General features: G+C 43.9%; 3 protein-coding genes across 9 annotated transcripts; 2 read left to right on the top strand and 1 right to left on the bottom strand.

Moving 5' to 3' along the window:
• Nucleotides 1-1,884: 1,884 nt before the first annotated feature.
• Nucleotides 1,885-3,132, bottom strand: mrpl32 (mitochondrial ribosomal protein L32). Of its 2 annotated transcripts, none has more exons than XM_077012915.1 (3): nt 2,941-3,132; nt 2,389-2,564; nt 1,885-2,205 (listed from the first exon to the last, which is right to left on the bottom strand). In XM_077012915.1, exons 1-3 carry the CDS (start codon nt 3,032-3,034, stop codon nt 1,954-1,956), a joined length of 522 nt encoding a protein of 173 aa, XP_076869030.1. In that variant the 5' UTR covers nt 3,035-3,132; the 3' UTR covers nt 1,885-1,953. The 2 variants fall into 2 exon arrangements, with proteins under 2 accessions (XP_076869030.1, XP_076869029.1); XM_077012914.1 differs by having other exon boundaries at nt 2,389-2,570; nt 2,941-3,126.
• Nucleotides 3,133-3,367: 235 nt separating this feature from the next.
• psma2a (proteasome 20S subunit alpha 2a) lies at nt 3,368-6,338 on the top strand. Its single transcript, XM_077012913.1, has 8 exons — nt 3,368-3,449; nt 3,988-4,064; nt 4,249-4,381; nt 4,562-4,684; nt 5,474-5,555; nt 5,666-5,739; nt 5,858-5,915; nt 6,097-6,338. Exons 1-8 carry the CDS (start codon nt 3,409-3,411, stop codon nt 6,211-6,213), a joined length of 705 nt encoding a protein of 234 aa, XP_076869028.1. The 5' UTR covers nt 3,368-3,408; the 3' UTR covers nt 6,214-6,338.
• A 277-nt stretch (nt 6,339-6,615) lies between these two features.
• On the top strand, nt 6,616-24,500 carry atad2 (ATPase family AAA domain containing 2). 6 transcript variants are annotated; one of them, XM_077012889.1, is made up of 29 exons: nt 6,616-7,159; nt 7,865-8,010; nt 8,109-8,161; nt 8,275-8,422; nt 9,566-9,647; nt 9,787-9,883; nt 10,028-10,201; nt 10,448-10,559; nt 11,002-11,025; nt 11,288-11,395; nt 11,690-11,798; nt 13,243-13,358; nt 14,547-14,721; nt 14,832-14,920; nt 15,131-15,290; nt 15,759-15,849; nt 16,311-16,625; nt 16,798-16,915; nt 17,069-17,255; nt 17,609-17,794; nt 18,035-18,170; nt 21,673-21,869; nt 22,066-22,225; nt 22,344-22,466; nt 22,639-22,797; nt 22,882-23,352; nt 23,571-23,692; nt 23,972-24,100; nt 24,317-24,500. In XM_077012889.1, exons 1-29 carry the CDS (start codon nt 6,947-6,949, stop codon nt 24,359-24,361), a joined length of 4,245 nt encoding a protein of 1,414 aa, XP_076869004.1. In that variant the 5' UTR covers nt 6,616-6,946; the 3' UTR covers nt 24,362-24,500. The 6 variants fall into 6 exon arrangements, with proteins under 6 accessions (XP_076869004.1, XP_076869005.1, XP_076869006.1 ...); XM_077012890.1 differs by having other exon boundaries at nt 22,639-22,785; XM_077012892.1 differs by having other exon boundaries at nt 6,617-7,120.
• Nucleotides 24,501-24,513: the final 13 nt, after the last annotated feature.

Below are 24,513 nucleotides of genomic sequence, written 5' to 3' on the forward strand. Positions count from 1 at the left end.
TAAGGACTGGATGGCTTTAAACTTCTTAAATTTTATTGAAATGAAAACAGAAGTGATGGTGTTTGGTCCTAGTGGTTCCAGTGAAGCATCCCCTATTGATTTGGGCCCTTTGACATTATATGTGAAGCAAACTATCACTAACTTGGATTTTAAAATGGACAGTGATTTTAAATTGGACCGTCAAATCGGTGCAGTGGTTAAGTCCAGTTTTTTTTGGTTTGAGGCAGCTGGCAAAGGTAAAGACAATCATTTTGCACGAGCCTTCATTACGTCTCGGCTGGATAACTGTAACGCACTTCATTTTGGAGTCAGCCAGTCCTCTCTCAAACATCTTAGTCAGTGCAAAACGCTGCTGCCCAACTTTTAACGGGATCACGCAAAAGAGAGCACATAACTCCTACTCTGGCCTCCCTGTGCATTTTAGAGTTCATTCAAGATTTTATTTGTTTTTAAATATTTAAATGGACACTCCCCGCCTTACTTCGCCGAGCTGCTCCATCCCCACACCACTGCTCTGTACCCCAGGTCAGCTGATCAGCTGCTCCTGGAGGTGCTGAGGTCAAAGTGGAAGCTCAGAGGGGATAGAGCTTTTTCCATCGCTGCTCCTAGATTATGGAACAACCTACCACTGCATGTTAGACAAGCCCCTTCACTGTTGTTACGCCCCTGCGTGGTGGTGGTGTTGTTATTGTTGTTTCCATCGACTTTGTTGTCATCTTCAGGATTCATCTTCAGGCACCCATTCTCGTCCCTAAGCTACTTCACCACGCCTTGCCTCAGGATTCCTTGATGATTGGTGGACTGGACTTCTGACTTTAATCTCACAATTCTGACTTTATTCTCACAATTCTGATTTTATTCTCACAATTCTGATTTTATTCTCACAATTCTGACATTAATCTAAAAGTCAGAATTGTGAGAAAAAATTCAGAATTCTGACTTTAATCTCAGAACTAATTACAGCACTAATATATATATATATATATATATATATATATATATAACATTGTGACTGCCTATATATAAATACACATCCCTTTACATTCTCCTATTTCTCGGTTGTTCCTTTTCATTGCTGTTACACCTTGCACCCCATACTGGTGCGTAACACTGTCCATTTTAAAAACAAGTCTTAAAACCCACTTTTATTCCTTGGCTTTTAACACAGCATGAGACTTTGTATGTTTTTAGTTTTTACTGTTTTAGTTTTATTCTATGATTTGTTCTATTGATTCATTTTAATGTTTTAGTTAATATTGTTTTATCCATTTTTGCTATTAGTTGTTTTATGTCTAATGTTCTATTCTTATGTACAGCACTTTGTTTCGGCTGCCGTTCTTAAAGAGTTGAGTGGACTATAGAGTGCATCTAGTAATGTACGAGAGTATCGTATTACACAAATATTAACACTCCCCCACACACACATATGTAGTACTTCTAACACAATACAGATGTTTTACTAAATGTTACCAGTTCAGTATAATTGCTATTTGGTATGCACATAACCTGGTCACCCATGGTAGAAGGCTCCTCATGCAAATCCATTGTCTTCATTACTGATAGGATGATCCGCAGTGCTAACATTAGAGGGGCTTGTTGCCAAGAGAATCATCAATACTATGAGTACAGTCATTGCTGCTGGCTCTAATGTTAACCACAAAAGTTTAAGATCTGGGCTTTCTTATGAAGTTATGACTGGTAACCAAGAGAAATCCTATAGAGCACTACTTAAAAACATCCACAACTCAAACCTTTGGATATCAAACCTTTCGATATAAAAAAATATGCATTTAAGTTTACTTGTTATCATGCTTTGGGTGAAATCTGGTGATTTAAGTCCATTTTTGTGACAACTATGACAAGCAAAGACTTTAAACCATAAGGTAGGTCAATATGTTATATTTTTATTATACAAAGAGTATTTTTTCCTGCAAAGTCCCAGCTTAGGGTGGATCACATGTTAAACCAAGAGGGACGTTTTCTGGCACGCTCTATGATTCTTTTGTCCTTGTCAACATCACCAAGAGCTTCATTCTCATATAAGACCACAGTCTCCACTGACGGGGCATTGTGAGGACGACCCTCCATGTTCTGAATCTGCCTCCGTATCATGGCTGTCTCGTTCTGGACCTTCCTATAGCAGAATGCACACAGCACATGCTTCTGCTTCAGGTTACCACATTCGAGACAAGGTTCAATGTTCATCTGCAGGGCAAAATAAAAATAACAACAATAGTAAGATGAAATACAAAAACAGAATCAGTGAGCAAAAACATTGTGGTTTAATAAAGGCATATTGCAACTGTAGACCTTTTCATTTATTAATTTATTTTCCAACCACAGTTTGGGGTTCCAATATCTTGTGTGTGTAAAACTGCTCCGACTTGCCTTGACGTCTATAAGTTTGTTTGGGTTCCGTCTTCTGCAGCGATTGACCTCGATGGTGCGTCTCTTTTTGGGTGCTGCCATCCAAAATATGCTGTCTAGAAAACTTGGCTCAGAACTGTCATGATCTCTGATGCCCTGCGGTGGTGGGAGAAGACTGGGGCCATGTGTTGCCAGAGCTGGCCCTTGAGAGAAAGAGTTTATATGGTCACTGGCCTAATTATTCTAGGTTTTACATTATGATGCCGCCACACTACGACTAGACACAAGGATAAATAAGTTATTCTATTGAGTAGCTAATTGAAGAAAGTTGTCTAGCTAATCACAGAGTAACTGAAAATAAGAACTGTGGGTATTTTACTTACTTAAAACTCCACAAAAACAAAACTAAAAACAGATGGGTGTAAATACGGAATTAGACTTTACATTCAAGAACAGCAAACAAAAAACCTGAAATCTTACAGTCACTAACTGTAACGGTAGCTAGGTAGTTAGCCAACTAGCATAGCATGATGCCCTTCTTTAGTTGGCTTGCCAAACCAAAATTAGGCTTACCCAAACTCCTGTCAAACACAACAGCTTTTATCACGCAATGTTCCAGTCGCTGTAGTGAATGCCCGAGAAAACGTATAAACCCCGACAGAGACATACTGCAGTTTCTTTACGCTTTGCTCTTACAGCCAGACGCTACAACATCCTCACGGTCATTTGCAATGGGTTGCACACTGCGCCTGCGCACGCTTTTGCGCCGACGGCCTTCGGAACTTGAAGTTCGATTAATGTAATTATTTCTTTCTGGAATCGCTCTGTGCTATTAATATCAAAATAAATATTAAACATTATTGATTTATATATACATACAAGATGTTAAACAAGACAGTTAACATTTAGTTAAACTACTTTTGAAAAACTGTAGTTTAGCTTGATTTTCTTGACCTCATTACCCAGACTACTCTTCGACATCTTTTTCGACCAACCATTTCAAGCGAACGCTTGCGTCACTTCCGGTGCATTGAAACAGCAATGGCAGAAAGAGGCTACAGTTTCTCTCTCACTACATTCAGGTAAATAACGTTAGATAACTAATTATTTGTGCTGTGTTTTGCACGACAGCCTGTTTCAGTGTGTCTCGTATAATACTTTAAGTCAAGCAGTATGATAAACAAAGTCATTGTGATCAAAGCCAACAGGCAGATAAACAGTTTACAACTGATGCAGAGTCACTCTCTCTAGCTAACTAGCATTGGTGTGTTGATCAGTCTAATGCTAACTGCTAACTGCTTAGCTAATTGTTTAGACTGCTGAAGCAGAACCTGGATGAGCCATCAGATAACTAGTTAGATATATGTGGCTGGGTGGTTTGTATGAGATTATTGTATTCCAACTTCCAAAAATGTGAAAATATTTTTAAAAATTGCTTTAGCTAGCTAGCTACCGCTAACTTTCACTTTCTGTTGGTCTAAAACAAACAGAATAGATACAAACTGCAGCAGGTGGTTATTCAGCTACATATACATCTTATATTTGGACATTTTCAGATAACACGTGTTGGCTTGCAATCGTTTAAACTGAATTCTGACTCCTTTTGTGTTTGGTCCGTAGCCCTTCGGGGAAGCTGGTTCAGATTGAATATGCGCTGGCAGCCGTGGCAGCAGGTGCTCCCTCTGTAGGGATTAAGGGTAGGCTACAATACACAACATCGTGGCTTAGTACACATTTGTATTATTAAGTCGTACATTTCATATTAACTCTTGAATATGCCACTACCTTATTTCATTATTTATTAATGATTAGCGTACGTGTGTGGTATAAACACTATGCCTGTTGATTTTTAATGGTTTGATTATTCTTCCTTGGCCACAGCTGCAAACGGTGTTGTGTTGGCAACAGAGAAGAAGCAGAAATCTATACTGTATGATGAACAGAGTGTCCACAAAGTAGAGCCCATAACCAAGCATATTGGCATGGTGTACAGTGGAATGGGTCCAGACTACAGGTATGGATTACCCTTATACAATTCTACAGGGAAATATATAAAACATTGTATATATATATAGTGCATACGTGTCGATTGTCTATTTCATGGTTCATTGCAGACTACCTAAAGTTACCCATAACAGTTTTTCTATAGATCAGGTAAAATCGTCTATCTAATGGCCATGCTTTCTGTGTGCAGGGTTTTGGTGAGGAGGGCACGTAAGCTTGCCCAGCAGTACTTCCTGGTTTACCAGGAGCCTATTCCAACAGGCCAGCTTGTGCAGAGGGTGGCTTCTGTCATGCAAGAATACACACAGTCAGGGTAGGTTGTATTTAAACTTTTTGACACTTAACCAGTTATAAAAAAAAACACAAACACTTTGTTTTAACTTGAAACATTGTATTTAGTCATTACTTCTGCAAAAGCATATTTAAATAGCAGTACCTGTAACATCAAAATGATTTATTTTAAATGATAATGACTTAGTTTTGTAATGCCAATGATCAACACTTTAAATATTGCACGTAGTCTTATATAATTGTAATTACACATTACCATTGGCCAATGAAAATTAGTCTGAGAATAACTTGCATCAAGTAATTTATTCACCTATTTATTCTTTATGTCCATTCTTCTGGTATTGTGTGAAGAAAGGGATGGGGTGTTTTATTTTAGATGTATCTATGTCATACATGAATATCTGTGTATGACAAACTATGTTTATTATTCAGATGTCTACTGATTTTTGAGCATGCTCAAACTAGTAAGATGTGTAGGTTTGATTTCACGATACATGGATGGCATATTACAATACAATAAAACTGTCTTATAAAGAAAACTATATTAAAACAATGGAGACACATTTAATATATATAAAATATGAATATACATACACACACAATGGAGTGTGTGTGTGTTTCTAGTATAGTTTTCTTTATTTAAAAATCTGAAGTAGGACCTCTGTCCGAAACGTTTCTCTGTAAACTTTGTGTACTTTACTACAAATTTTAATATCTTACCTAAGTACAGTTACTTACCTTGAATCTTTATACCTATATCTGAAAAGGATTATATGTTGTATATACTATAATACCTTTCTTTGCTACACAGAGGGGTTCGTCCGTTTGGTGTGTCTCTTCTAATTGCCGGCTGGGATGAAGACCGCCCATATCTCTTCCAGTCTGATCCATCGGTATGTCATGTATGCTTTAAAACAACAGTACCCATATTATTCTGATTAAGTATGTTGGGATGCAAACACTTAAGAAGAAAGCTAAGAAATCCATTTGCTGTCTTTCAAAGGGTGCCTACTTTGCATGGAAAGCCACAGCAATGGGAAAGAACTATGTGAATGGAAAAACATTTCTTGAAAAAAGGTATTAGGAACTTTATATTACACTCTGATACTGAATGTTTTGCAAACTAAACATCAACAGATATGCTAACGTTTTAATTTCACCTTTCATTTTGCCCCATGTTTGTGTGTGTTTTCAGATATAATGAAGATCTTGAACTGGAAGATGCCATTCATACAGCTATTTTGACCCTCAAGGTGAGGTTTCAGACCAGCTTGTTTGCTCAGTGTTAGGGACTTTGCTATATATTCAAAATCTGGCCATGGGATGGATGTTGCGAATAATTAATAAGCATTTACATCTTTGATTTGCATTTGCCTGGAATAACAAACCCATACTGAGTATGTTAATTGACTGAATGCCTGAAATGTGTTACAGGAAAGTTTTGAAGGCCAGATGACGGAGGATAACATTGAGGTGGGAATCTGCAATGAGGCCGGCTTCAGACGCCTGACTTCAGCAGAAGTCAAAGACTACCTGGCTGCTATCGCATAAATGAACCTTCTTTGGATGAAGCACTGATTAATTTCTGTGGATATCAGATGTCTAAGGAATGTGGTGGTAGTTTTATTGTTTGTATTTTTTTTTACCTAGAAAAAATAAACTACCAAAGTACGTGGTTTGCGTTTGTGCTTAATTCTAAGCCCTTGTGTGAATTTAGAGAGGAATAAATGGTTTTTTTTTGTTTTTTGCTTACAATTTCCCAATGAGTTTAAATAATTTTTTATATTTCATCAAACGCTTCTATCGCTCCTGGTGTGCTAGTAGCGCTCTTCTGTATCGCGCATGGGTTTGGTCTGCATAGGCCAATTAGAACCCTAAGCGGAGTGCTCGTGCAAGGCGCGCCAAAAACTTTACCGGAACTTATTTCGAAACAGACTTCTACGCATGCTTCAAACATTGAATCGAGCAATATCAGTGTTTTTTTAACATTGGTTTGTGTTTATATATTTACTTCGTCATTTAACATAACGCTTGAATTAATTATTATACGACATAAGAAGAATTTACAGTACTTGGCGTGTGGTACTAGTTTTCATCTCGACAGCACAACTGTGTTCGTGTCGTTATTAGACTTTCAGTGACGTTTATGGCGCCAGAAATCAAGGAGGAAAAGGCGCTGTTTGTGCTTCTGTATCTGCGGCGGCTGGACGACTGAACTGCGTTTAGACATGGAATAAAGTTGGTTTCCCCCATTAAAGAGCTGTTTTACGTTATAAACGACACAATGGTGATGCTACGCAGGAGCAGCTCGGGCGCAGACCCAGCTGCCCCGCCGAGGGCTCTCGACATGGATTCGAGCTCGGAGTTTCTGTCGCTGCGGCGGCCGCTGCGGAAGACGGCGCGGCTGAAGGGCCTGGAGGATGACAGCTTCAGCGGCGCCGAGAACCTCCCGGCGAACGTGAGGTTTCCACTCGGCCCTCCGCCACTACAATACCGGGTTTTTAAGTTTTCTGAAACTTTCTAACATCTCGCGACATCCGTCCCAAGTTCCCCGTCTAACTAGCGTTAGCTAGCGCGGATGTGCCTGATAGTACCGGCCGCTCGCAGCTAGCGTGTCTACCGTTAGCCCGAGTACCGTGATGGCGCTCCCACTCCCCCCTGGCCGTGTGGTCATAAACACTGCCCGTGAATTACTCGTAGTCGCGTACAGGTAAGATAGCTAGCCAAGTCTCGGTGGTTTTGAGCCCACGGAAGCCGAATACCCCTCCACACCGTCGGATAGCCTGATTTGAAAAAGGCGCCATGCTGCTGCTGGCGGATAAAACCGTCGGACGTAAACAAACCGACGTGGCCCGCAACGTCTGAGAGGTCGCACAGAAACTATACAAGAGCCACTTTACTTGCTAGGATGACTCGTTTTCAAATAATTGGGTAAAATGTTTTCGTGCACAACATTGCCGTGACTTGTGCTCTGTAATTTTGTCAATTTAGCTAGGTTATAGGAATAAATAGGAGCTCCTACACAGTTGAAGCAGTTAAGTTTTTAACACTCCTGAGTGTTAAACCTGGTTTGTACTGTATTATTGGAAACTTTGGTCACTTAGATGCGACGAGTCTGTCTGGACCTGTTATGACCTGTAATGCGTACATAATCCATCATTGGTTGTATGTTCTTAACACTTTGATTAATGTGTTTTTTTAGGGATACCTGTCTGTCAAGGAAGAAAATGATATTGAGAGAGCTGGCATTAGGACCAGGGCCCGAAGTGAGAAACGAGGCACGACGTTTGCCTCCAACCCAACAAGCAGGTCCCCTCCAAAGGAAGTGAAAAGCCTGAAACACTTAAGGTAAAATTCCCTTTTTTACTGCATTGGAATCAATACATGAAAAAGTTACAGGATACAAGATGTTATTATATCACGTTTGCCTGTTTATTTATAAATAGGAAATCTCCACGATTGCAAGCAGATGGAGAGAAGTCTGGGGACAAGCATTCCGGTGGGTGTTATGTTTGACAAACATCCAAAGGCAGCAGCGAGCTACATGCCGGTACATGGGCGCTGTTTGTGGGAAATGGCGTTTCTAAAAGAGAGGACTCTCTCCTCTCTCAGGTGCAGACGGGCCGACGGGCTCGCAGAACCTTCACGCTCGCTTCCCAGCGCGGAAAGAGACGGCCGCCGTGAGACGCAGCTCCAGGATCACCAGATACAAGCTCGACGCCAGGAACCAGTCGGTCCTTTACGACAGACTCATCACCAAGTAAGCCACTCTGTCGGCCCGAACGTCATGCGAAGAGAGGCGGAGTCTGCAGGCGGGTCATTGCTGGTCGTCGTGTTCTTCAGCCTCAACCGATTCGGAGTTGACCTGCATCCTATAGGCTTATAAAATGTGTAGTCAGAACACACGTTTAAGGTTCAGATACTCTGGCACAATCCCATGTCACACCTTGCCCCTGCTGCTCAGCCACACACCTCTGTTTTCACATGTTCAGGGTGAAGGGTGTCCTGGTTTCTGCTGATATGGAGGGGTAGAGTGAAGTGTCAGGACTACAAACTCCAAATGGAGTGGCATGAAACATTTCACAAAAGGATCAGCAAGTGTCCAAAGAAACCCAGATAAATATATAAAATTAATAAAGATATCAAAATGATGATAGCGACAGTGTTCTCTTAGTTTTATTTCAATCTATTATGGCCATTTTTGTTAGAACAAACATTAATAAATGACTAGAAGTTACCTACATTCTGGTAGCTAGGTAACGCATATTGCAAATGCTGATTTGTTTATAACAGTCTTGCGTTCTTACATGTTTTCACATCTCATTCTCACCCCTGTGAAGGCATGTGATGCCCAACCTGCAGCTAGTCCTCACTACTCCTCTAATATCAGTGCAGACGGGCTTGGTTGGCTAAAGAGCACTGCAGATAGCCTGCTAGTTAAACAGTTGTTTTGTTTTACTTTGTGTCTGAAGTTGTCAACAGAAATAACCTAAGATTACATACTGCCCACACATGAGAAATCACCACTCTGAAACCAGTATATTGGAAATATCTGGCAAATACTGATTGAGTCTGGTTACAGACATACTGATCACTGTTCTTTTGGAGCGTGCCGTTTTGCAGCTCCGTTTCAAGGGGCAAGGACACTCAAGCAGGGAATAAGGATAAATAATTATAAATGGGATTGGGCCTTACTGTAACATCGTAACTTTCATATTGTTTTCATATGTTTGGTTTGTTTTGGTGGCTCGCTTGTAGCTGGTGGCGTTAACTTGGTCTTTTTCTGCCAGGAGTGTGTGTCAATTTTGGGATGTACACTACCTATTTTAAATAGCGGTTTGTTCATAAGCTGAATGGGGTTGTGGTGATTCGAACAGCGCTGACCGTCTTTCACTCCCTTCAGCACTGCGGAGGCCGTTCTCCAGAAGATGGACGACATGCAGAAAATGCGGCGGCGGCTAAAGAGCAGGGACTCCGTGGAGGAGGTGAGGCACGCGTGGTGCGGGGACGCGCCTCGTTGGTGCGGGGACGCGCCTCGTTGGTGCGGGGACGCGCCTCCTTGGTGTGCGCCGTGGAGGTTTGGATCAGTTATGACTGTGTTTTCATTCCTCACGTCATGTGCAGAATCTGCTAATGTACCCTGGTGTGAAGAGGAAGAGGACCACGCGGTCTTCTGTGAGAACGGATGAGAGTGCTGATGACCACGGGAGTGGCCACGACGGTGAGGAAGTCCAACCTGAGGCACCTCTGTTGATGCCAGCTAAGCAGATGATATGATGGGGCAGGATTGGGTGGTTTGATTAGACTCCCTATTTGATCATAGCCAAAAGTGGTAATCAGAATTAAGCTATAATTATGTTCACAGAATACAGTAATCAAGAGGATGAAAACGATAATGAAGATGATGGAGGTGAGGGAGAGGAAGAGGACAATGATGATGATGAGGAGGAGGAGGATGACGAAGAGGAAGAAGACAATCGAAAACGATACGAGTTCAGGCAAAGGAAAGCTGTTGTTCGCTACCAAGCTCCTCTTGAAGGTTGGTATTACATTGGATTCAACCCATATCCAACTTCATGTGGCTGTGTAGATACAAATAATAGGATCATTACTCATAATCTTATATGACTTCATGTAACTACATTTTCTCATTATAGTTATACTGCAGCGTCAGTGGAATTCTAGTATTACACAGTGTAAATGTGTGTGTGTGTGTGTGTGTGTGTGTGTGTGTGTGTGTGTGTGTGTGTGTGTGTGTGTGTGTGTGTGTGTGTGTGTGTCCCAGAGCCCAGGAAGCAGAGCCTGTTTTTCCGGCCTCACTCCACCCCGACCAGGCGCAGGTATTCCTTCGGACCTTCAGGACCCTGCAGCCCGTACAGCAGACGCAGGAGCAGCAGGTCACCAGCTCCCAGCACCTCTCTGGTCACGCCTCACTTCATGTCCTACAGGGCCTGGGTCACCATCTCCCTGCCCCTCCCCCTCTGGTCATACCTCCCTGCTCACTTCATGTCCTACAGGGCTTGGGTCCAGCAGTCATTCTCCCTTTGTTCAAGCACCTGATGCAACTAATCAGATCATTTGCTGTGTTGCCAGTTCCTTTAGGATTGGGGGGGGATCTTGCATTCTGATACTCCAGAAGTGGAGCTGGGAATGCCAAACTGATTTATTGTACAGTACGGCTATCTCTTGATGTTTGAACAAGCATCTTTACCCTTTGGGTCATAGACTAGATGGGGTGTGTGCTGCTCACTTTGAAGGTCTTAACCCATAACGTGTTAAGGTTGGTTCTGCCTCTTGTATTCTCCCTAAGCTTGCTTTGTATCTACTCTGACTGTGCAGTAATGGAAAGCACAAATCTGATGGGTAAGATAAAGCTTTATCCCTTTCTGGGGCATTTAAGCACTTTGCCAGCAAGGCAAAAAATAAATAAATCTTTTAGATAGTTCTGTGCAAGCACTTGACTATAAAAGAGAGGTTAAATATACTGGAGGTGTTTGGGTGTGCTCATTTGGGTCAGCCTCTGTGCTCTGTTGGTGTCGGACATTCACTTTTACTAACTAAGTCTTGCAAACCCTATTGGCTCCATGATAAAGGCTCACTGTTGCCTGCTTTTCTCCTCCATCAGACGGAGACATGCTATCCACAGCAGTGACTCCACCTCTTCCTCCTCATCTTCCGATGATGAGAAATTCGAGAGGCGGAGGAATAAGAATCGGAACAGGTCAACGAACAGGTAAACGTCCCCCGCAAAACCATTGTCTGCAACGGTGGGGTCCTGTGTTTTATTAATGCCATTTATTACCATCAGGGTATTGGGCTCCCAGCTTAATAAATTACGCTGCTGTTCAGTAGCAGTTCTTTGAAAATTGTCCTAACTGTGACCAGGTTTTGATGCAAAATATCCAATATAAGGGGGAAATAAAGTATTTGTTGAAAGTATATGTTCCATTCAGATTCCCATATACCGTTTTGATGCTTGATGATGATGCTTTAGAACAAACGTAATGCATTTCAGTCTGTCTTGTAGATGCCTTCCAATGAACTTCCGGAAAGAAGATCTGTTAGGAATCCACAAAGACAGAATTAAGGTCGGAGCGAGTCTTGCTGATGTTGATCCAATGCGCATTGACCATACGGTAGGTCTATATTTTACCCTTTATATTTATTTTCACAGCATTTGAAACGCATGTCATCTTCAGATTGTGTGTGACTAGGCCTGTCGCGATAATTACATCATCGACTTATCGTACGATAATTTTTAAAACCGCGATCATTTTTGCTGATGTCGATAATTGGCCACTGGGTTTCCGCGCAAATTTGTTTACCTGAGAATAAACCGCAACTACGTTAGATTTCAGAAAGGCACGCAGTGCTGCTGTCTCGCACCCCCCTCCCCCCTTAAGGGAAGACGAATCTATCAGAGAGCGACATCTACCGGTTAGGAAATGAGTGCAGTACACGGAGATCGTATGCATCAATAACAGTGCCTCCACACACACACAGGTGGAGATGTGTTAACTCGCGAGAACGTATTCGAGGCTAATAGGACGAAAACAAATTATTCGAAATAATTCGCTTTTTAATCACATTATTTAATGGTTGTTTATTATAGTGACCATAGCACACGACTCCACACACCTCGAGCGAACCTCCGCGAACGGCGGAAGCGTTCATACTTTCCGCGTCACATTCTGTGCAGTGTTGTTCGAAACGATATGTGGTAGTTTAAAGAAATACCCCTCAAAAACAGGGGAATGAACATTTACCTGACGAAGTTTAATGTTGCTTTGTGTTTCGGGTTTGAAAAGTGCTGGAATTTGTTCATTTCACAACAAATATCTGTCTGAATTAACAGTTCTCTTGTATTACGTTAACAAATACGAGCCTCTTGTAATTCCAGGACGAAACATGAGAGAACGTGAAGACGTTAATATTGGGCGTTTTGAAAATAAACAACCATTAAAGAATGCGGAGCCACCGCGATTACGTCATTTTCGCCGCACGGACCCTCGCGTCGCGTCAAGTATAAACCAGGCTTAACTTGCTATATAGCCAAATATAGCGGCTATATAGCTGCCGTTAAATACAGTCTAAAAGAAAAAATTTCTAAACATGCTGCAAAGATTTGACAAGCAGTATGAATTGCCAAAGAAAAAGTATATCTCCCAAACTGCCATTCCAACCTTATATAATGAAGTAAAAGATGGCATTCTGAAGGAGATTAAAGACATCTCATTTTCCTCTACCACTACAGATAAGTGGTCAAGCTCAAATATGACCCCATACATGAGCTTTATAATACATTACATTGCTGCAAACTGGTGTAATTGTATTATTATGCTACTCTAATATTATTGTGGCACATTGTCTTAAAGCTCCTTTGGGGAGCCCAGAAGCAAGAAAAAATTCTATAATGGCACTTTAAAATGACAATATTATCGTTTATCGCAATAATTTCTGGGACAATATATCATTCTGAAAATTTTGTTATCGTGACAGGCCTATGTGTGACCGCTGGCTAAGGTCTTGGTTTAGTCTGGTTTGTACTGAAACTACTGTCACTGTTCCTCCTGGTTGTAGGTGCGCTTTGACAGTATTGGAGGTCTGAGCAGGCATATCTCTGCTCTCAAGGAGATGGTGGTCTTTCCTCTGCTCTACCCTGAGGTCTTTGAGCGGTTTAAAATTCAGCCTCCAAGGTAAGGTGATGGTGGATCGAGTTTCTGATTAAATTACAGCTATAGGAGAATATGCTTAAATTAACTGGAGTATATGAGGGTATTATCCACACCAAAAGTGATTTTTCAGTCATAAAAAATGCGGCAGAATTTTATTTGCCCTGTGTTCTTGTTCCAGTATGTACGTTGAGGAGAAGTATTTGAACAACCTGCGACTTTGCAAGTTCTCCCACTTAGAAATCATGGAGGGGTCTGAAATTTTCATCTTAGATACATGTCCTGTGAGACATAATCTAAAACATAAATTCCAGAAATTTGATTTTTAAAAATAATTTGTGTTACTGTTGCAAACAAGTATTTGAACACCTGCCAATCAGCAAAAATTCTGGCCCTCGAAGACCTGCTAGTCTGCCTCTAAAAAGTCCACCTCCACTTATTATTCTAAATTAGAAACACCTGTTTGAGGTCGTTAGGTGCATAAAGACACCTCTCCACCCCACACAATCAGTAAGACTCCAATTACTAAAGCTGGGCGTACACTGTACGATATTTTAAATCGTGTACTCAGCTCCAGCTCAAACTGTACGACTAAATCGCAGGGAGAGTTGGCTCGTGGAGCTGCTTCAACAGTGCGATACTCTCACGAGGAGCGATTTGAATTTCAAACATGCTTGATATTCTTGCGACGCTGCGATGTCTGATCGGGAGTTGGTCGTGAGGTGTGAATCGCTCCTCAATTACCTGTGTAAACTATACGATGCACGGCACGCGATTGAGCCGAAACTCGGCCCGATCGCAAAAATAGTCGCACGAGTGAAAAATCGGCTGAAAATGGGCCAAAAATCGCACAGTGTACGCCCAGCTTAACATGGCTAAGACCAAAGACCCAAAGCACACAGCCAAGATAACCAAGGAGTGGCTCCAGGAGTGGCTTTTAATTGCAAAAAAATCCAAAAACATTTGACATTAACATTGATTTTCACATATCAATATTTATTTTTTGCAGTAACACGCATTATTTAAAAAAATCATACATTTTGAGATTTCTGGATTACCTTTGTGTTTATTTTACTCTCAGACACCCTCCTTTCTTCACAATGGCAAATTCTCACACTTCCTCATATCTCCTCCCCTCTTGTTCCACTATAATCAGCGGGGGGGGGGCTGCATAAAGCGTTCCATAGATTACACTGTGAACTGTGTTTGCAGAGGCTGTCTGTTCTACGGCCCTCCTGGGACAGGCAAGACCCTGGTGGCACGGGCCCTAGCCAACGAGTGCAGCCAGGGGGGCAAGAAGGTGGCCTTCTTCATGAGGAAAGGGGCAGACTGCCTCAGCAAGTGGGTGGGAGAGTCTGAGAGACAGCTCCGCCTTCTCTTCGACCAGGTACTGCATTCTGCCATCCATGTTTTTAATGCTTCTTTAACTGAAAAGATCTCTGGTGGCTTTGACGTGTGTGTGTGTGTGTGTTTCTCTTGGACATCGTCTTTTTAAAGGCATACCAGATGCGTCCCTCCATAATTTTCTTTGACGAGATTGATGGTATTGCACCTGTTCGATCCAGTAGGCAAGACCAGATTCACAGGTGTGTTCACTATTTCAGCTGTATGTATGTGTTTTCCGGTGCATGTTTACCTCAACATGCGTAAGGCAAATTAAACACGAGCCAACGTGAAGCTGCTGGATTATCTAATGAGCAATGTCGAGTAATGAAATGCTGATTTAACAGTACCCGGGTGCTGGTGGTTGGTTGGGGGGGGTGAGCATGGTTTAATTTATGTGGCTCACTCAACAGTTCCATTGTGTCCACGCTGCTGGCTTTGATGGATGGGCTGGATGCCCGCGGCGAGGTGGTCGTCATCGGAGCCACGAACCGGCTGGACTCCATAGACCCGGCGCTGAGACGGCCTGGTCGCTTCGACAGGGAGTTCCTCTTCAGCCTCCCGGACAGAGAGGTGCTTCAGTGTTGCTGCGCAGTACAACACTAAACCGTCTCACTAAAACAACTCTGATTGCTCCACACAGCATTTCTGAAGTAGATCAGATTTCTGCACTCGTTAAGCATTGTTTTTACTGTCTGGTGTATAATCAGTAAGGTGTACAGTATCACCAGTCATGTGCTGATACAAAGAGTTCATTCATATGAGCAACAGAGGTGAAAGGTTCAGGTTCAGAAAGTAAAACTCCTCCCCAGAAATTGGTTCCAACCTCCTGGATTTGGTTATTGGAGTGTCTCAAGCCAGCATGGAGGATTAGTGGGTCAAATGAACTGGGCGATACAAAACCAACGCAGGGCTTTTATTCTCCTCTTGGCGCCGGGGCTTGAATCCCGTCTTTTAGAGCTGAGGGGTGCATGAATGCTGTATGAATGCTTGTTTGTGTGTCCCTGTGTGTACATTTTTGTTTTGTTTTCATCATTGAAGGCCCGTAGAGACATCTTGAAGATTCACACTCGACAGTGGAGTCCACAGCCATCTGAAGCTTTCCTGGAGGACCTAGCTGATAAGTGTGTGGGTAGGTCCCGCACACGCTCCTGCTTCAGGACAAGGCGACTGTCCCGCACTTCTCAGATACCAGCTAGCTTTCCCCTGGATTGATTACACTACCTGTTCTGTACGGATGCCTGTAGCTCTTCTTGGCCCTTTTCTTGCTCTCCTTTTGATGTATTACGAGACAGACATTTTCTTCTACGTAATGCATGTCCATAGACCCACATGAGTCCTGGACATTCAACACCTCAGTTTAGATTACACTTAATCCACATTAATGAAATCAGATCTGGGTTTTTGATGTCATTTCCTGTAGCCATCGTGTCTCGGGCAAATGCGCCAATTAAGCGTGACTGAAAATGATTACAAATCGAATGCCAAAAAATTAACATTAGTCGATTTTTTAAAATGTTATTTATTTGGTGCCACATGCCAACACTTCCGTGTCTAACTCCATGTCCCGCTGGCTTTGTTGGGGTCGTCTAGGTTACTGTGGGGCGGATCTGAAGGCGGTGTGCGCGGAGGCGGCCCTGTGCGCACTGCGGCGACGATACCCGCAGATCTACACTTCCTCCCAGAAGCTCCTGCTGGACGTGTCCTCCATCAGCATGGGCGCCTGTGATTTCCTCTCTGCCATGAGTAGAATCGTCCCAGCTTCCCAGAGGGCCGTGGGGACGCCGGCCAAAGCGTTGCAGCCCGCTGTGCGCCCCCTGCTGGCTGGAGTTCTCGGCCGTGCCCTGGAGGTCCTGTTGAAGCTGTTCCCCCACGCGGAGCAGGGCCTCCGGAAGAGAAGGGACCGCGGTGAGCCCTCGCACCACCTTTACCTGGACGCACTCCCCAGAAAACCAGCCCATGACAAAATACCAACAAAGCATGCTCTGCTGAGTTGGACGTGACGTGACGTGACGTGTGTGTGTGTGTGTGTGTGTGTGTGTGTGTGTGTGTGTGTGTGTGACCCCGCCTCTCCCTGTAGCTCCAGCAGGCGTGTTAGATGACCTGATGTCCAGTGATGATGAGGACGCGTCTTTGTGCATTAGTAACCCTGCCCAGAACAGCACAGGCATGGCCGGGTCCTTCCTGCAACTGAACAGGTCGGTGAAGTGGGCTCTTTGTAGGTGTGGGGGTGTGCGTGTCAGTTGGTCAATGGTATTTACATGTGCTACGCGTGTGTGTGTGTGTGTGTGTGTGTGTGTGTGTGTGTGTGTGTGTGTGTGTGTGTGTGTGTGTGTGTGTGGCTGGCACAGGAGTGCTCTCCAAAAGCCCACCTCCTTCCGCCCACGTCTGCTCCTGTGCGGTCGCCCCGGCTCAGGCCAGAGTTCACACCTGGCCCCCGCCATGCTCCACGCCCTGGAGAAGCTGGCCGTCTACACACTCGACCTGGCCGTGCTCTTTGGTGTCAGCACAACCAGCCCAGAGGAGGCGTGTGCGCAGGTGTCTGCCTCTCCGTCCATACACACCACAGAACAAGCCTCTCCTTGCCCAACACCTGAACCTTCCACATGGTCACTTGGATCGCTTTGAAATTCGCAGATATAATAGCTTTAACAAAATAAACCTCTCCTCAGAGTCTACTGATCCTATTATATTACTGCATGTTTCAGTCTGGTATTCTTGAGAGACTATTCCAAAACACAGAGGAGTATTTCTACCTGGAAAGGCCATAATTATTTTGATAGAACACATTAATGTGTGTGTGCTGGTGTGTTGTTCTAGCATGGGGAAAAGCAGCTGTGGGTTCCTGACCCTAAACGCAGTGTGTGTTCCTCTCTGTGGCCGTGCCCCAGGTGTTCTGTGAGGCCAGGAGGACGGCGCCCAGCGTGTTGTACGTGCCTCACATGCAGCGGTGGTGGGACACGGCCAGCTCCACGCTCAGGGCCTCCTTCCTCAGCCTCCTGCAGGCCGTCCCCTCCTTCTCCCCCATCTTCCTCCTGGCCACATGCAGCTTCCCCTACAGCAGCCTTTCTCCGGAGGTACGTGCCCCGACACCTGACCCCTGACCCCTGCCCTCAACATCGCTGCTCCCTGGCAGCAGGCTTCAGTTCATCACAGTAACCTGACCTGCACCTGACTGGTCACTGGTCTGCACATTCTGGTCACTGTTTTTGAGCCAGAATTCGGTATTACCAAGTATAAAGTTTTTTTGGTTGAAAGATGTGGTCTGTTGGTGAAAGTATTTTGTTTGGTGTCTCTGTGTTGGGTTCTTGCTAAAGGTGCAGGATATGTTCTCTGTGGACTACGCAGAGGTGTTTGATGTTCCACTTCCATCTGAGAAGGAAAGACACAGTTTCTTTGAAGACCTCATTCTGAACCAAGCTGCCAAAGGCCCAGCATATAAAAGAGATCCAGGTAGTGCATATACACATGGTACCTACAGGTTACGAGTAACCTCTGCATCTGGATGCTAAATAACACTGTGCAGCAGTATTTGTCAGACATGTGAACAAGTCACTAAGTTGCAAGTAACAAGTAAGTCTCAAGTCTTCACAATCAAGTCTCGAGTCAAGTCCCAAGTCTTAAACTTCAAGTCCCAGTCAAGTCACCAGATGTAATTTTAATATTTAACACAATTGATGCCGTTGATTAGTAGTATATTAAGTTAGTCAGACTAACTAACGTTAGGCGTTTGAGTGTTTCGGTTCGCTTGAGTGAGATGTTGTCTCAATTGTCGTCGTCACTTTCCCCTTCCCTCCCCTCAGTGACTTTCGTCCGTTTGTCCGTTCCCCCCGGTCCCCGCTTTCGAAATATCGTTGGTGTGGACTGCTGACACAAGTCAAGTTGCTCATGTGGACCCTTGTAAAAGTTAATTTCGACCCCTGAGTTATCACATGCCAGCTAGCTAGCTAATCGTTATAGCATTATGTTAAATATAAATATACAAGTCAAGTCGCAAGTCTTCAGTGATGTTGTCGAGTCAAGTCACAAGTCATCAGTTTAATGACTCAAGTCCAAGTCGTGACTCGAGTCCACACGTGTGGTATTTGTTGACCTAGCAAAAGCTTTTAATTCTATGCATCATGCCATGTTATTAAACAGACGTAGCATCCAACCCCCAGTTCAGTCTTTGGCATGGTTTTCTAGCCAATATGGTGCAGGCTGGGAATTTAAACCTTAAGCCTGATTTATACTTGATGCAGCGCGCAGGGTCCACGCAGCGAAAATGATGTAATCGCTGTGCCTCCGCCCGTGCACGAGGGGCTTGCGCGCTGTCGATTCGCGAGGTCGTGAAATTTGTAACTTCGCGCACGCGCCGTGCTTCAGCGCAATGAACAAAGTCATGTTTGCAGGGTTCATACACCTTTTTAAGGTGGAATTCAAGCACTTGTACGTCACTTTCAAGGTACAGTTCAATATTTCCCAGCACGATAAACTTTAATAAGTTAAATATTTATACATATACTCGAAATGATTCACTTTTTATCACATTATTTAATGGTTGTTTATTTTCAAAACGCCCAATCTTAACGTCTTCACGTTCTCTCATGTTTCATCATGGAATTACAAGAGGCTCGTATTTTTTAATGTAATACAAGAGAACTGTTCAGTCAGACAGATATTTGTTGTGAAACGAAGTAGTTCACAACAAATATAAATAAAATAAACGAAGTAGTTCCCCCCCCCCCCCCCCCCCCCCCCCGCCCGTTCAACATCTTGCATTCGCCACTCCCCCTCCCGGACCGCAGGTCAGAGCTATCTGCCAAATTTGGCCCGCGGAACAATATAGTTGATTACCCCTGGTATAAACGCTTCCACCGTTCGTGCAGGGTTGCGCGAGGTGGGCGGAGTCACGTGCTACGGTCACTCGCGAAAGTATAAACCAGGCTTTATTCTCTTTTAGCCCCTCTAAAGGCACCTAAATTGGTTCAATGCCTTGGGGTTCAATACTTTGTCCCACTTTCTTCTCTGTATTTAATATTTATATTTCTCATGTAACAACAGTATGCAGATGATGGTCTTGTATGCCACTGGTCCATCTCCTGACAGTTAAATTCACTTAAGGATGGTTTCCTCAAAGTTCAGCAGGCTTTCTCTAGCTTTAATTTACCATTTAAACACAGCCAAGACTACATTTTCCACAGTTTGGTCAGAAGGGCTCTGTCCCCACCCTCCTCTAATATCACCACTAGTGATGAAGCCATCCTAGAGCAGTTTATGGGTTACACATCTGTAGGAATTTGGCGAGAGCACATTCTTCCCTCACCATATCACCACTTTGCAGACAATGATTAAAGCAAAACCTTTTCTGTAAAGGAATGATTCTTATTTTACACCTGCTGCCACATGAATGCTCACAGGACCACAATTCCCTTCGGTTATGGTGATATGATTTTATAGATTATAATACAGAAGCACACTTCAAGAGCTTGACATCATGTAGCGTTCCGCTGTTGGATTTGTTACATACACCCCTTCAGAAGACACCGCTGCTCTCTGGTTAAGCCAGGTTCACACTACACGATTTTAGGCTGGTTTTTCAGTCACCGACTGTTTTTTGTAGATTGCCGACAGAAACTGTGGTCGGAGGCAAATCGGCGATCACTCGGCGCTCACTCAGTCGTGTAGTGTGAACTGCTGAAAGACGCTCGCCGAGCTGTCGCCGACTCATCGCAGACGACCGGCAGATATCTAGCATGTTTAATATCTAGCAGTCGGCGACAGAGTCGGCAGCAGCGTCTAGCTACAGCCAATGGGAACAGCGTCTAGCTACAGCCAATGGGAACAGCGTCTAGCTACGGCCAATGGGAACAGCGTCTAGCTACGGCCAATGGGAACGCGGAGAGAGAACCGCGGCACCGCTAAAGATATCTCTGAAGAATGTAAAAAACTTTCAAGAATGCTTTCAAAACAGTAAACCAGCAAACACACAAGATCCTCACCTTTCTTACAACTTTACTACAACACTGTGTTTAAGTTATTGTGACAGCACTGGAGAAATAGTGCGATTGATTATATCTGCAACGGAGAGATTAAATAATTCTGGCAATTTAGAACTATGGAGTGTTTAAACGGTAAAAATAATAATAACGAAAATGTGGAGTACATGTACATTGTTTTTTTTCTCTTCTACGTGGTGTTGCTGGTTCTCGCGAGAGTTTCGTTTTCGTGTTCTCGTGTTTTTGGACGGCAGCCAAATGAGTCGGCGAATCCCCAGTCGTTTAATTCGTGAGCCCGCGTCGCCGATCAGTCATGTAGTGTGAAAGCCACAACAACTGAAAGACTCGCGATTACAGCACAACTAGTCATGTAGTGCGAACGGCACAAAAACCTGATGACTGAAAAGTCGTGTAGTGTGAACCTGGCTTTAAATGGCCCTTTCTGCACAAACTAACTTCCTGGTTTACACTCACTTATAAAACTCTTCTTGGATATTCATCCTCTATTTAAGTCCGATATTACAGCCCCTCTGTGTAAAACATTAAAGGCCCCTAAATGTTCGACACTTGTCCTTTGGTCTGTTATTTCAATCGGCTGCATCTGACTTGTTACAGAGAACAGTAAAGCAGGGTACATTTATTATATACTGCTTTTAACAGTTTAAGGATTTGTTCTTAAAATACTGCCTGATTAAATATTGCCTGGTTAAAATCACAGGTTACAAAAAATAGTAATATTTAGTGAGCAGTAGGGTGAATGAGGGTATTAATTCCATGATTAAAAGCCACAACTAACTGAAGTTTCATGCGGAGTACATCAAGACCTGTGCTCATGTTTTGGACCGAAGGAACACTTTCACAGGTCATAGAAATTCTAATGCATTTGCATTGAATGCAAGGAAATGTGGAATGCGTTCAAGAAACAGTCCATGTTCCTTCCCCATTTTGTGTATGTGTGTGTATGCACGCGTGTACAGTGCACCAGACACTGGAGATTCTCCCTCTGGCCCCCCCGCCTCCACCCCGCAAGCTCTCTGAGAAGGAGCAGCAGAAGCTGGAGGATCAGGAAGAGGACACACTCAGGGAGCTCCGCCTCTTCCTGCGTGATGTCACCAACCGACTTGCTCAGGACAAGCGCTTCAAGGCCTTCATAAAGCCTGTGGACACAGAGGAGGTTGGAGTGTTGCTATGACCTTTTGGTTGTAATTTCTTTGTTTCTAATGTTTGAATGTAATTACTTCTGTAATTTAAGTGCTTTTAACTACTTTAAGAAAAGTGACTTTGTGCCTTTTTAAAAAAAGGGTCTCTGGCCTGTAATGGCAAACACAGCAAGTCTTGTGCTCTTCTGCTCTGTTCTACGGTTCCTACAGGTTCCAGACTACACTACAGTTATCAAGCAGCCTATGGACTTGTCCACTGTGCTCAGCAAAATTGACCTGCACAAATATGTCACGGTGAAAGAGTTCCTTCATGATGTGGACCTGATTTGGAAGAATGCTTTGGAGTACAACCCAGACAAAGACCCCTCAGGTGAAGCCTTCCCTGCTTCTGGACGCTTTCCACATCCCCATCGTATAAACAGCGCCTGGTGTAGACCGCATGGTGCAGTACGCAACACTTATTGGTTGTGTGCCCGGTTTCCCCTCAGATCGGCTGATCAGACATCGTGCCTGTGCTCTTAAGGACACTGTTCATGCCATCATCAAAGACGAACTGGACGAAGATTTTGAGAAGATCTGCGTCGAGATCAAGGAATCCCGTTACAGAAGAGGTTCCCGTTGTTTACTTGATTATTTTATTTGTTCAAATAAAAATAGAGGAGAGCTCGTATTTACACTACCTTTATATAAGGCTATTTTGGAAGGACTTGTTTTGTCTTGGTCTTACTGTGGTGTTTTTTTTTGTTTTTTGTTTTTTTTTTTCCTCTCTCTCTCCACTTCAAGGTTGTACCACATCAAGATTTACCCCTTTGTATTACCACGTGCTGCCCAAGGTCCCAGGGTCAGCAGAGGTTAAGAGCAGTGACCCCGCGCCTGCAGAACACACAGCCTGTGTCACTGCGCCGGTTCTGACCACGCCGAAACAAACGGGTAGAGTTGCAGGTGCACAAGTGGTCAGGTGTAATTTGGGGAGGGGGGGATTGTTGGCGTACGAGCTGAAGGATCAAACGTTCAACGTCCCTACAGGCCTCGCGAGGAAACGGAGGCGGCGCAAACTGTGGAGCAACGGCCACGTCCGGCGGAAGAAGCCCTCGCAGCCGCACGCAAAAGACGCCGACGGGGCGGAGTCCGGCGAGGAAGAGGAGGGTGAGGAAGAGGACGAACAGGAGGCGAAAGCAGCAGGGAGTGTTGGAGGAGGAGGAGAGGGCCAGGGATGCAAAGACCCGGAGCCTGAAGTGATGGAGGCGGAGAGCGAGGAGCACGGCCCCGCTCCGGCAGCAGATCCTGCCGTCATCCAGAACGGCCACACTGCCGACGGAGAAGGACACCACGCCGCTGCTACTTCTGCCTCAGAGGGGCTCCAGAGCGATTCTGCTCCCCCTGATGCTCTGAACGGCTGTGGTGCTGAAGGGGCTGGAGAGGGTTCTGAGCTCCAGCCAGAGGGGGGCGCTGATGCCAACAGGGTGGAGCCCAGTCCAGAGGAACGTGCAGTAATAGGTTAGTCATGCGCAACCATAAACTCCATGAATCAGCTTAAAAGTGTGGTGTCCTTACGGTGTAATAGATGCCTGGATTTGCTTTTGTGGGGCAGTTAACTAAAGTTATTCTGTGGTGTCATGCAAACACGCCCGTCTGTAATAGCTGGATCTAGAACTCTTGTGTGCTCTCACATGAAGCTGAAATTCAACCTTGATCCAATGAACTGACTTGTCCAGTGAACGGAGTGAGACGCATCACCCGAGGCCTGAAGAGACACGCCCAGCAGCAGCTCGTGGACGTGGACGCCGCCATGGAGCAGAGGAGCCAGCCAGTCATCGTCCAGCACGACAAGCTGCAGGTTAAACCCCTGACTAAGCATGTCTTTACTGTGGGTACCTGCTGCTGTTGTAGGGGTTGAGTTTCACCAAGATCTGAGTGGAAAATGCTGTTATTTTCCAATCTTTCTTTATTCTGATATTTTTCATTTTTGGGTTTTTTTTCCCCCTCCCCCTCTTCAAAACATTAGTTGTGGTTAATGTTTAGACTTTGGGGTCTTAATGAAATGTTCTGATTATTACTGTTGAATCCGACTCGTCTCTAAATTGTCCGTCCATCATGTTTGTTTGGTTGTTTGCAGGAGCTTTTGCAGAAAGTTGTAGCTGTGACGAAGGATTACGAGGTCGACCTGCTGGAGAAACTCTATGCTCTTTTGTGCCAGAGTATCTACAGACACCGGAGAGAATATGACAAAACGGCACTTATACAGGTATGCCAGAGGACTGATAGAAATGGTCCAGTGTTGATTTCATAAAGTTTGAAATGGGGGGGGGGATTGTTTATTTGGGGGGGGAAAGCTATAGAAATTGAGCGTACATGATTTAAAATGTGTATATGAAATTAAATCTGATCAAATTCATAAATTTACATATTTTTTCATTCAGATTAACTTGATTTGCATTCATTTCCTTTTCACAATTTACAGGAGATGTACAAGGAAGTGGAAGATTTTTCAGTCTTTTCTACATAAAGCGTTTTTTTGAATTCACAGTTGATACATTTTTGTATTAATGCCTTCTAGAAAGTTCATAAGTTATATTTTGCGACAGCATGATAAAAATAATGGTGTACATTCTTATATACGATTGTCATTAAAGTATTTGACTCTTTTCCTTGGCTTTC

This window comes from Brachyhypopomus gauderio, chromosome 7, assembly GCF_052324685.1.
Source record: "Brachyhypopomus gauderio isolate BG-103 chromosome 7, BGAUD_0.2, whole genome shotgun sequence".
NCBI classification, from domain to species: Eukaryota; Metazoa; Chordata; class Actinopteri; order Gymnotiformes; family Hypopomidae; genus Brachyhypopomus; species Brachyhypopomus gauderio.